Below are 13,603 nucleotides of genomic sequence, written 5' to 3' on the forward strand. Positions count from 1 at the left end.
TGGCGTACTTTGACAAGCATGGACACAAAGTTAAAAAGTTCAAAGTTTGTTTGGTTTAAGGTTATCAATAGAGCACATCAATTGATTAATCATCAGCTTTTGCATGTTAAATATAATCTTCCAAGGAAACCCGAGCGCTACATATTTCCATTGGTAGCAAAATATTTTTTGTAATGTATTATGCAGCCCTATATGTTGCAACCATTTTTTTATTTTTTTTTGGCAACTAAAACCTTTCATTCGGTTGCCCCCTGGCAACCGAACCAAAATTAATACAAACAGATCAGCGAGGATCATGGTATGAGATGATTTGGGCGAACTAGTCAATACACATACAGTGTTTCTGACAGAAAGAAATTTGGGTATGGCACTATGCATTTGAACGCTACCGCAGTCAATAGGGGAGGGATATGGGGGGCCTCCCCCAGAAAGAAAATGGGTTACGTTTAGGGTTAAGAAAATCATACAGTAATGATAAGAGTAATTAATTTTGTCAAAAAGTTAACTTAAAAAAATAAACTCTGCAAATACATTTGAGCATGGCACCATACCCGTTTTACCCTCTAGAAGAAACACTGACATACCACTAAACGTCGCCTTGTTAGGCATGTGGACGGAATTCACTTCCCGTTCTATTTTGCAGAATTAAAACTCATTACATCATCAATAATATGGTCTCCAGAAGCACAGACAGCAAACATGTTCGCCAAACAATAAAAATAAAAATTTAACAAGCAAATGTTATCATAGTAACAATACATGTATATCTTAGTCCTATCCTCCTACAATTTTTTTTAAAATGATTGTTTTGTTTAATAACGATACCCCTAGAGTACATTGATTTATTAATCATCGGCTAATGGATGTCAAACATTTGGTAGTTCTGATATATAGTCTTAAAGAGGAAACCTGCTACATTTTTCCAATAGTGGCCAGGGATCTTTTATTTGCACCATCTCACAGACAGGATAGCACATACCACAACATTTGACATTCCAGTCATGGTGCACCTGTTGGAATGAGAAATAAGACCATTGGGCCCACTCATTGGAATCAGTCTACTACTAGATTGACTGCACATCAGGCATGTGCTGTCCCGAGTCAGGCCCCTGGTATTCAGAGACGGGACTCGAGATAGACATGCTCGAAACCTTCGTGGTGTAGAAGCATGTTAAAATTGTCAAGTCAAGTCAAGCTTTACCACTAAGCTATGTCCCCACAAAACAATAAATAGGTCAGAAATTAGATATATATATATATATATATATACTGTACACTTGTTTTCTTTTTTCATTTTTTTATATATATATATATATATATATATATATATATATACACACGTATATATATATTATACGTTTGTATATATACATTGTATGTGCATATGAAGATATGTTGAGTAAGTTGGGTCGAGGTTGAATTATACTTACATGTATGTCACGGAAACTTTGTACAAGTATAGCATAAGTTCAGTATATAATATCCATTTTCCAAGTATTATTTGGGATATCTTCTGTATAAAGTTGGAGTAGGTGGGGGTGGAAAATAATGAAGATAAATGTTAGTGCATAATCTAAGTAAAAAAACACTGTTATTGCAGCGTATTTAATCAACTAAACTTTGTAAAATAAACCAGCACCCAGTGAATACATATATGTGACAGTGTTTGCATATTTTGTAAATCTTCAAAAATAACATGTACTTATATACCGGTATGTATTTTTTACAATGTATTCAGACTTCATATTCCCTGGAGTGAACTGCATACCTTGTACATATCTTTTAAATACCATAGTGTAATGCATTTAACATTGAATATTGACCTGGGGACATATTCTCATACCAGTGTACATTTCATAACATTTGCTAACTTTACGGATCACTGTATATGTTGAACTGGAAATGTCTTACAATACACATGGCAATAAACATTACAATCGACTACTAACTCAAATACCCATGCAGCTGTGACATTACTTACAAGTACAGGCAGGATGGTTAGAGTGCTTTCTTGTACCTGAGATGCAATCATTTTTATAAAATCCACTAGCCATGTGATCAGTAATTTTATAAATTTACTAGCTACGATTAAAAATTCACAATCCCTATTTTACTACATTAATTAATACAATTTTACTAAATAATCGTAAAACTCAGATATGTCACCTAAAGAGAGAGGTATACCTTAAAAACACTAACATTGGGGTGATGGGGAAGCAGGATATTCATATTTAGAAAATAGACTTAACTGCAACATTTAACAAATATTTTCACTAGCCATTGGGCATGGCAATATTAGCTATTTACTAGCCCAATATTGAATATCACTAGTCATGGGAGTGGGGCTACCATAATCTAGAAGCCCTGTGCAATGGATCATAGAATTGTTAAATTGGTTTTGTTCAACAACACCACTAGAGCACATTGAATAATTAATCATTGGATGTCAAACACTTTGTAATTTTGATGCATACCTGTAGTCTTCGGAGGCAGCTTGCTAAATTTTACCATGTAAATTAGGGATCTTTTATATATATACATATACACCCTCCCTTTATATGTATACCATCCCCACAGACAGAATGGCACATATACATACCATGGCCGTTGATAAACCATTTGTGGGGCCCATGTTGGAACGGGAAAAACCAGTGGGTCTGCCAAGGAGGTTTACTCCCATGAGGCAAGAACCTCAAGTATATAAGGAAGGAAATGTTTTTATTTAACGATGCTCTCAACACATTTTTATTGACTGTTACATGGCGTCGGACATATGGTTAATGACCAGACAGATATTGAGAGAGGAATCTCACTGTCGCCACTTCATGGACTACTCTTTTCGATTAGAAGCAAAGGATCTTTTATATGCACCATCCCACAGACAGGATAGCACATACCACAGCCTTTGATATAAACCAGTCGTGGTGCACTGGCTGGAGCGAGACATAGCTCAAGTATATAAATGTAAAATAATAGTTGTCTGAGGGGACAGCAGGCAAAAATAACTCTGGTGATGTTGACAGGCAAACATTTGTCAGGAGGGCAGTGTTTCGACCCCTGTATGGTTTTGTTAATTAATCTATCTCTTCTAGTTGGATGTTCATTTTGTATACATGATGAAATTAAATAAAACATTTACAAAAATATATAATTGCAAACTCTGTGAGCAGAAGACAGTGCATCATTGGTTCACTAGTATTGCTGGTATAATAATATTTATACAATAGTATATATAATCATATTTTGACCAGTAGAGCTGGACGGTATACCGTATATACCGTTCGGTATCGGTATTATGTCAATACCGATTTACCGTACCGAACAAATTTCAAAATACCGAAATTTCGGTATTGAAAAATATTTCTCGGAAAGTACTAATAATATATCTGACGAATGAAAACTGGGTTGGCATAAATCAGACGAGAGCCTTGTGTATGGAGTTTAATTGTATTTAGATGAAATTTGCGGGTGAGCCATAACACAGGCATGCATTTAAAGCCGAGTATACCGAAAATAGCGCTGGATATCGGTATCGTGTCAATACCGAATACCGTACCGATACCGAAGTAAATTACCGATATCGATACCGAACCTCAAATTTCAATACCGCCCAGCTCTATTGACCAGTGTTTTTTACACATTGTACATAAAAGTTGAACATTTTTGTTATTTCTAAAACCAAACTGGAATGTTTGAATGATGATAATTGTTTTTGAAAAAAAAAACTACTTAAAATATACAGGGTTCAGAAATTATACGTTTACATGTATGTATATCATACGTATATCACATGCACACACACACACACACACACACACACACGAACAATAAAAACTTGGTCGGGCCAATGTAATTCTTTGAAAAAGTTTTTGTAGTGTCAGTCATCTCCGGGTGTGCAAATCTAATTTTAGCACCTTCTTTGTGTGGTACCTGTATTGAAGGCTACAGGTATTTGAGGAGCACAATTGACCAGGAAATGAAAATCATGAATGCGATTGATGTTCATCATTTACTCTGCTTGGATGTGTATATACATATACATGTATGTATGTATACTCTTCAAAAGAAGAAACGCAAAACCACATTGTCGTAACATTTGGAGAATTGATTTAATTATTGAATGGTGAGTCCGATAATTACCAAATGTTGCAGGATTGTTCACAATTCACTCCAGTCCATTGTGAGTAAGTGATAGGACACACCACCAAGGTCAAGGTCATCTGGAGTCAATACCGGGTGTGGCCTCCGCATGTGTTGACAACTGCCTGGCACCGCCTGCCCATTGAAGCAACCAGAGTACGGATGACGTCCCGGGGGATGGTGGCCCACTCGGCCTGCAAGGCTGCTGCCAGCTCGGGCAGGGTCTGGGGCTGTGGTTGTCGCTGTCGGAGGCGTCGGTCCAACTCGTCCCATAGATGCTCAATTGGGTTCAAATCCGGTGATTTCGATGGCCAAGGAAGGACATTAATGTTGTTGTTCTGTAGGAAAGCCGTTGTGAGATGTGCTGTGTGAGGCCTGGCATTGTCATGTTGGAACACTGCGTTGGCTTTGGCCATAACTGGAACGATGTGTGGCCGGAGGATCTGGTCAATGTAGCCCTGTGCATTCAGGTTGCCCTGCACGTGGACCAGGTCAGTTCTGCCAGTGTGTGAGATGGCTGCCCACACCATGACACTACCCCCGCCGAATCTGTCCACTTCCTGCACGCAGTTTGCCGCATAACGTTCACCACGACGCCTATACACGCGACATCTTCCATCATGACGTCGGAGCAGAAATCGGGACTCGTCACTGAACCACACCTGTCTCCATCGCAGTTGAGGCCATTGTCGATGAATCTGGCACCACTGCAGTCGGAGTCGACGGTGTTGTGGTGTTAAGATGATACCTTGAACTGGGCGTCTGGCACGAATTCCTACCTCACGTAGGCGGTTCCGTACGGTCTGGTCGGATATCCTGCGCAAACCTGGTATTGCTGCGGCTGTGGAGGTGGCAGTAGTCAATCGTTCCCGAAGGTGGCGTACCCGGATGTAGCGGTCCTGCCCGGGGGTAGTGACCCGTGGTCGACCGGATCTAGGGAGGTCACGTGTTGATCCATGTTGCTGGTAACGGTCCCACAGTCTGGAGATGGTGCTTGGGGACACATGGAATGCCCTGGCAACGGCCGTTCTGGATTCGCCTGCGTCTAGTCGGCCGATGGCATTGTTTCTCTGCGGTTCACTGAGACGTGGCATGTCCTGGATTGTCAACTGTCGGCCAGATACAGAGGCCAGGCAAGCGAACACCCTGCACTTTTATACTGTCGGTGTTCATGTTGCACGTGCAGACAACGCACGTGCAGTGGTGACATGGTTTGCACGTGGCTGCGTTTTTGCGAATATTCACATTTTGGAACTTTATTGTACAGTAGCTGCGTTTTATCGAATGTAACCGTGGGAATGTGTTTGGGACATGCAATGACCTTATATTCACAAAGCATGAACCGGTAGGAAACATAAAATCGGAGTTATAACCCATTTGTACCCTTTTGCGTTTCTTTTTTTGAAGAGTATATATAGTGTGTTTACAGTCTACTTACTCTACAGTACCTGTAGCTGTTTGGCTGGTGTTAATTAAATAGCAGGTAAGATCTGCAATGTGTTAGGAAGCTGAAAGGATGATAAACCATTGGAGGCAATTTTATAGTACATGTGAAAAAGAAAAAAAACTTTTATCGAGGCCCATGACTGTTTTTTTTCTCTTTTTTTGTTTCTCTTATATATCCGTTTATGGTTCAAGCATGCTGTCCTGGGTGCACAGCTAAGCTGTACAGGCTATCTACACTTTAAGACTCAGGCCTTTGAAAACTGCAAGAAGGATAATTTGTTGGCACATCACTCATGCAAATCTAGTTTTGCAAACTCTAATTTTCATTTGATCATTAACTTTTTATATCGGATATTTGCATGAAGGTAATGGGTTAGACAAAAAGGACATACTTCTTTGGGGGTTGGGATCTAGCTCAGTTCAGGGCTTCTAGATTATGGTAGCCCCACTCCTGTGCCTAGTGATACTACTATTACCATGCCCAACGGCTAGTAAAAAAAAAAAGGTGTCAAATGCTGCATTTAAGTCTTACTTTGTAAATATGAATATCCTGGCCCAGCTCCTACCTTCCCAATCTTAAAGTGTTTTTAAGCTCTATCTCCATTTTTAGGTGACATATCTATTAGTAAAATTGTATTTACTTTAAAGTAAAGTAGGGCTAGTGGATTTTTAATCGAGGCTAGTCAATTTTTAAAATTATTGATCCCATGGCTAGTGGATTTAATAAAAAAAATTCTAGAAGCCCTGTTAGTCATTAGATTGGAGATGCTTGGGTCATACGCGTATCATTGAATCTCCTTGGTGGAGCCATTGGGTGTTTTTCCCCCTCCCCTAATGCACTGTCGGTTTAGGATTGATCCATTGGGCTATTTTTTGTTCCAGCCAGTGCACCACGACTAATACATGAAAGACTGTGTTATTTACTGTCCTGTTTGGAAAGTGCATGTAAAAGATCCCTTGCTGCTAATGGAAAAATGTAGCAGGTTTCCTCTGAAGACTGTGTTTCAGAATTATTAAAAGTTTGACATCCAATAGCCGATGATGAATTAAGCAATGTGCTCTAGTGGTGTCATTAAACAAAACAAACTTGAAACAAACTTTGCATATATACATGTAGATCTATATGTACTGAGCTATTAAAACTTAATTTATGTTCCAAACCTATTGCCTGTATACAATGTAAATCTGCCAGTCTCGTCAGATGGCTTAATTTACCACTACACTCTCACTGACTCAACAGCTTGGGCTTGGACTTGAAAATAATTTCATCATAATTTAACATGCACGTTGAGAGCAAGCTGTTGAGGCACACATCGGACATGGGCTCAAGTTCTGGAATAGGTCAGTTCAAGGGCTAGCTCAGAGTGAAAAAAACATTTTGCTAAATATCTCCAAAAATGCAAAACCCAGTTATTTTCCAGCAAAATACCAATTATTAATATTACATGCCGTGTGCGATTTGGAGGAGAGTTCGGGAGCCCGAGGCTCTCAAAAATCATATAGGACTCTCTAGCTTGGCTAGCATACAAGCCTGCATGGCTCGTAAAAATTATTTGTACAAATTACATTGATTCTTCGAAATGACACAGTCAGCATATATCTCAAAATCCTGTGAAACCACAGTCTTGAACAGCGATCTTTTCCATGGTTTCATGCAAAACATTTAGTGTATCTTCTGTTCTACTGGAGACACGTGATAGGACTCGCTGGGTTGGTAGCGCGCTCTCAAGATTTACAAAGAAGGAGTCCTTATGGCACTTAAATGTTGTAAACCAAAATCACACACTGACATGCACATGACATTTTTAGCCAATTTAAAATAAAATTTGCCAATTGTTCCTAAAATTATAGCAGTTGATAAGCGGCTAGCCCTGCCAGTCGTCCAAGACATGAGGAAAGTTGGCCAACTCAACTTCAATTGTTTGCTATATATATAGTTAGTGGCAAAACCATAAAAGTTATTAACACAAGAATGTACGACCTGTCAGCTTCAGTTTGGTTGTTTCTTCTTGTCGCCAGTGAACCACAACTGCTGTATATCATCTGGTGTGAGAACACAACGTTCATATTGCATGTTCTTCATTGATCATATACAGTGTTTTGTGAGAAGAAAACAAACTGATGTTTCCCATACATTGTACATATAGCTTGATGCTGATTACAAATAGACTTTTACAAAGGTAGTCCATTGGGCGACCATCAGTTTTATTGTCGTCGGTATTCTTTTAAGTTTAAGCGATTTGCATAAAATAAGAACTGATCAGATCTACACTGACACCAACTTACATGATGACATAAACGTCCAAATATTACTGTAATAAACAATAAGTATGTTTTTATGCTAAATGTATTACCTGTAACTTTATTAGGATGACCACAAATGCATTGAATATACATGTATATGATACTTGGGGAAACAAAATTTATATGGATATACAGAGGATAGTCCTTTCAGTAACTTTCCTGTAGATTTGTCCACGCCCTATGATGACTCAAAAATTAATCAATCACACCTTTCTAAACATACCTCTATTTGGATATTTTTCATGTACCTATCACAGATTAATGTAGATGTCATTAATCTGTAGTGAAGTGTGAACTTTTTAATAGGGAAATTATATATAGGTGCCTGTAGCCGATAAAGATGTCCAGTAGGCATTGGAATTCGATGTAAATTAATACATGTACATGTACCTACGTGTAACAGGGAACATTTTGTATTTAAAATTTTGATGAAAACTGAGTAACAACTACTATTTGACATTTTAGAATTGACATCAGGGTTTCTGCCAGAGGGTAAAATGGGTATGGTGCCATACTCAAATGGGCAGTGGTTTTTGGGGTATGGCGCTGAGGAATTGAATGCAACCACAGTCAAGTGGGGGGGGGGGCTCCCCCAGAAAGAAAATGGGTATGGTTAGGGTTAAGAAAATCATATAGTAATGATGAGAGTAATTAATTTTATCAAAAAGTTAACTTAAAAAACATAAAATCTGCAAAATAATTTGGGTTTGGTGCCATACCCGTTTTACCCTCTGGAAGAAACCCTGCCAAATTTGTTGACTTTAGTTGCATTCAATTCCAGTGCCATATACCCAAAAATTTCGTTCTGGCAGAAACACTGATTGTGTAGCAAATCGTAATGCAGTACTGAACGAAAAGTTCCCTTGTATACATGCACCAGTACAGTGTAATTTATTGTTGGCAGTATGTTTTGACAAGCTTTTCCTCAAGTTTGCACAACACTTTCAGTGCTAGTAATTGTTTTTAAATATAATTTATTATGAAAGACCAATATGTAGTGTGCCACAATGTACATGTATGTACTTGAAAAAAAAAAAAAAAAAAAAAAAAAAGATATTGGAAGTGTTACTGAGCTACCTGAGTGAACAATCAATGTTTCCAAATTATCTTTGCAACTTAAGAAATTACAGAAACCCAGAGTTATTTTCTGATATATTATCAATCTCGTTAACATGAAATTATTTTACCAAATTAAAATAAAGTTTGCCACTTTTTAAAAATTTGACAAATAATAGGGCTACACAAGTGTGTGTATGTAGCCAGTTTCTGACCGAGACATGCAGCTTGTAATAATGATCATTAAACAATATGATGGGCTGTAATTTTTAACATTTTTACATACATGTCTGGAATATATTCAGGCCTGTAGGAACAATGTCTTCCCATCCCAATTCCTATGCGTCTAATACTTCATAATTTTAATTCTGTTAAGTCTATTAAATTTTGTTTTTATAAGCTTGACATATGATTTAACAACCTATTTTGATTAAAATTATGCTTCAAAGGGTGTAATGTTGTGTTACATGTAGTTTTTAGCAACTTGAGCATGTTACAAAGGTATACACCCATGTGGCTTCCGTTCCTGTTCCTGTGTTACTAGGGCCTAGCTGATATATCTACGTATATACACACATATATAAGTTATAACCACTTAACATGGTACAGTCAGTGTACAGTGCTAGCACTGACCTACATACACACTGCACAAGAATGTTATTGTCTTGTCCCCGTTAGAAGCATTTCACATTCTTGTGTGTGTTTCTATAGAATATTATTTATCATCCGTGCATCTAGTTTTACAGATAGCATAGATAGTGTAGTCATTCTGGAAGTGTATGTAGACTATATTATCCTTTTTTTTAGATCGTGTAAAAGTTTATGAATAATAATACACAACTCCCACATTTTGGACATGATGGATTGAAAAAGATGGGTACATCAGTGGCCATATTATTATATATACATGTAGTATATATGTGTTGTAAGTCTATGGGAAAATGTATTTAAAATATCCTTGATGCTATTCAGAAGTAGTCCATGTGGCAGAAGTGGGTTCCCAAAATATAGTCTGGTGCGTAGTCGGTCTAGGATTGAAGGAAGGAAATGTTATATTTAACGACACACTCAACACATTTTATTTTATGGTTATGTGGCGTCAGACATGTGGTTAGGGACCACAGATATATTGAGAGAGGAAACCTGCTGTCGCCAGTTCATGGGCTACTCTTTTCGATTAGCAGCAAGGGATCTTTTATATGCACCATCCCACAGACAGGATAGCACATACCCAGGGCTCGACCGTAGCGGTAGCCCGGGGTGTTTTAGCTACCAGTTTATCCCTAGAGCTACCAAATATCTAAACCTGGTAGTCCGCCGGGCTACTAGACTTTTTTTGCACGTTTGATTTATGGTAACACCCGATAGCCCATGTATTTTTGGTGCTGAAGTGTCATTAAATATTCATTCAGTAATGTCAGTTGCTATAAATGTAGTTTTCATAAGTGTATATTTTACAGTATACTGCTCATGATTTAAAACAAAAGCACCCTAAAACAAAATGTTTAATTAAAATTAAATGATTTTTTTTAATTAAAATTATGGGCTACCAATTTTTACTGAGGACTACCAGATTGTACAACCTGGCAGCCCTGTGGGCTACCACTGAAAAACGTTACGGTCAAGGCCTGCATACCACGGCCTTTGTTACACCAGTTGTGGAGCACTGGCTGGAACGAGAAATAGCCCAATGGGTCCACCGACGGGGATCGATCCTAGACCGACTGCACATCAAGCGAACGCTTTACCACTGGGCTAGGATTGATTCCCGTCGGTCGGCCCACTGGGTTATTTCTCATTCCAGCCAGTGCTTCACAACTTGTGTAACAAAGTCTGTGGTATGTACTGGCATATCTGTGGGATGCTATTTTGAAAGAGTAGCCCATTGCATGGCAGCAATGGGTCTCTCTCTCTCACTCTCACTCTCACACTCTCACTCTCCCTCTCCCTCTCCCCTCTCCCTCTCCCTCTCCCTCTCCCACACTCTCTCTCTCTCTCTCTCTCTCTCTCTCTCTCTCTCTCTCTCTCTCTCTCTCTCTCTCTCTGTGTGTGTGTCTCTCCCTCTCTCTCTCTCTCTCTCTCTGTCTCTCTCCCTCTCTCTCTCTCTCTCTCTCTCTCTCTCTCTCTCTCTCATTATCATTATCCTTAACCATATGTCCGATGTCATATTATAACCATGATTAAAATGTGTTAAGTATGTTGTTAAATAAAACCTTCCTTCCTTCCTTCCTTCCTTCATTTAAATTTTAAATAAAAAGCTGACTCGTAATTCGTCATCATGACGGTCATATTTGCCCTCATCTGCCAATTATACAAGATACGTTTTACTAAAACCTTCCATTGTCAGTTTGTTTCACATTCTGCTCTTCTTCTTTTTTTCTGCTAGTCGCTCATGACTGTTTTCAGACCTGTCCACCCTATTACATACAAAACATGTACACGGTATGATTGTGTCGGCTTTCTCCATGAGTGCAGTCCATGTGTACACTGTGTGTATGCACTTCTCCCTACACCCAAACAGCTTTCTCATCTTGTAACCACTGGCCTGTACATGCACATAGAGTGAGTGACAAACTGTACCCACTATCACTGGGATGTGCCGTCAGTTGACAGCTAGGTCAGTGGGAAACATATACAAGTATGAACAATGTAAGAATAAGGTGCATATAGAGTTGATTACAAATTGTACCCACAGCCTCTGCAACTTGCAAGGTGCCAAAAGTTGATTGTCTCTTTCCCTTGGAATAATCAATTGTTTTGGGTGATATAGGACTGGCAATGCATATGACTTGCACTGCCCTGGAACCAGTTAAGTTATAGAAGTAGAAATTTTGGTGTCTTGGGCAGCTGCCTAATGCACCTAAATTTATATCAACAAAGGTGTGCTGTGTGTGTGTGTGTGTGAGAGAGAGAGAGAGAGAGAGAGAGAGAGAGAGAATTTCCCCTTTTTTAATTGTTCATATTAAACATTTAATATATTTTCTTGTTTAGACTAGCAGTGTCAGTATATCTTCATTTTATTTCCTTATATATATATATATATATATAGACACATTCAAATAGCATTACGTTAAAGTCTGGACTTTATTAAAGTCTGGACTAAGTTTTATAAGCACGGGCCCAGAAACACATTGGATATACTGAAACTAATTCATGGATTTGAAAGACAAAAATGTACTTTCAGTCATTAAAAAAGACTCTACTAGGACTCAGTAACTAGTTAATATGGCAGCAACTCATATTAGGACAAGTTCTTGAAGGCAGTATAGATCAGGTCAGACACTGTTTGAAATTGTCATTATGCCCAGTCACTATACATAAGTACAAAACCTGTCAGTATTAACTGATCATCAGATCTCTCTAGATATTGATAGGATCTTATGTTGTATCACTGTACTGATCAGTGTCTTGAGACGACACAACTTGGGGCGCCCACTTCGGTATTAAAATAATTGAAAAATGGACCTAACTGTTAAATACATGCAATTGTGCATTTATGTATTGTCATGGAATGCATCTATGGTACAAGCTTTTAAAACAATTAAAATCACAAACCTTATAGTTTCAGCCTGTGAAAATTGACACTAAGTTTGGTTAATCTACAAACCTGTAACACATTTGGATAAAGTTACAAGAGAAAAAGAAAGAAATATTTTATTTAACGACGCACTTAACACATTTTATTAACGGTTATATGGCGTCAGGCATATGGTTAAGGACCACACATATATTGTGAGAGGAAACCTGCTGTCACTACTTCATAGGCTACTTTGTTTGATTAGCAGCAAGGGATCTTTTATATGCACCATCCCACAGACAGGTTAGTACATACCACAGCCTTTGATATACCAGTCGTGGTGCACTGGCTGGAACGAGAAAGTTACAAGAGTGAAACGAGTGGATAACGTTGAAATGAAGAAATACCATTAAAACATAGATTATGGCTCATCTCCATAACCATTACTTCTCACAGGTACATGTTCTTACAAATTTGAAAAATGTTTTTTATATTATTAGAAACAATTCAGATGTACGGAAATGAATAATCTAAATATTAAAATCAAAGTAATGACTGATTTCAATTATGGTACCGCTATCAAAAATGGCTATAATAGTAAAAAAAAAAATATGTGTTTAAAAAACTAGGGTCTGTCACTTTAATAGGGAACCATTCCCTACCCAAGTTACATTGCTTGTCCTTAACTCCAACAGGCCTAAGGTGTCAAGTGACAAGATGGTTTAGTGTGTTTGAGATTTACACTTATTTCCAGAATAACTTCATTAATGTATGTTTGTTTTTGCAGGTGAAAGTGGATCTGGAAAAACCGAGGCCTCGAAGATTATCATGCGATATATTGCAGCCATAACCAATATCTCCGGTCAGAAAGAAGTTGAAAGGTAACACAGTACATGTACAAATACTGATACACTTTATTCTTGCCTTTGTAGTGGTATATCCATTCATTCATCCATCCATCCATCCATCCATCCATCCATCCATCCGTCCGTCCGTCCGTTCATTCATCCATCCATTCATCTATCAATCCATACATCCTCCATCTGTTCCTCCATCCGTTCATTCATCCATCCGTTCATTCATCCATCCATCCATCCTCCATCTGTTCTTCCATCCATTCATCTGTTCATCCATCCATTC

At 38.3% G+C, this 13,603-nt stretch overlaps 1 protein-coding gene across 1 annotated transcript in view; it reads left to right on the forward strand.

Annotated features, from left to right (window-relative positions):
* LOC121381090 (unconventional myosin-Id-like) overlaps positions 1-13,603 on the forward strand; it is a 59,426-nt gene that overhangs the window by 15,808 nt on the left and 30,015 nt on the right. The window contains exon 3 of the mRNA XM_041510193.1: positions 13,251-13,344. Coding sequence (XP_041366127.1) covers positions 13,251-13,344 — 94 coding nt within the window. The remainder of the gene's footprint in view (positions 1-13,250; positions 13,345-13,603) is intronic.

This window comes from Gigantopelta aegis, chromosome 9, assembly GCF_016097555.1.
Source record: "Gigantopelta aegis isolate Gae_Host chromosome 9, Gae_host_genome, whole genome shotgun sequence".
NCBI classification, from domain to species: domain Eukaryota; kingdom Metazoa; phylum Mollusca; class Gastropoda; order Neomphalida; family Peltospiridae; genus Gigantopelta; species Gigantopelta aegis.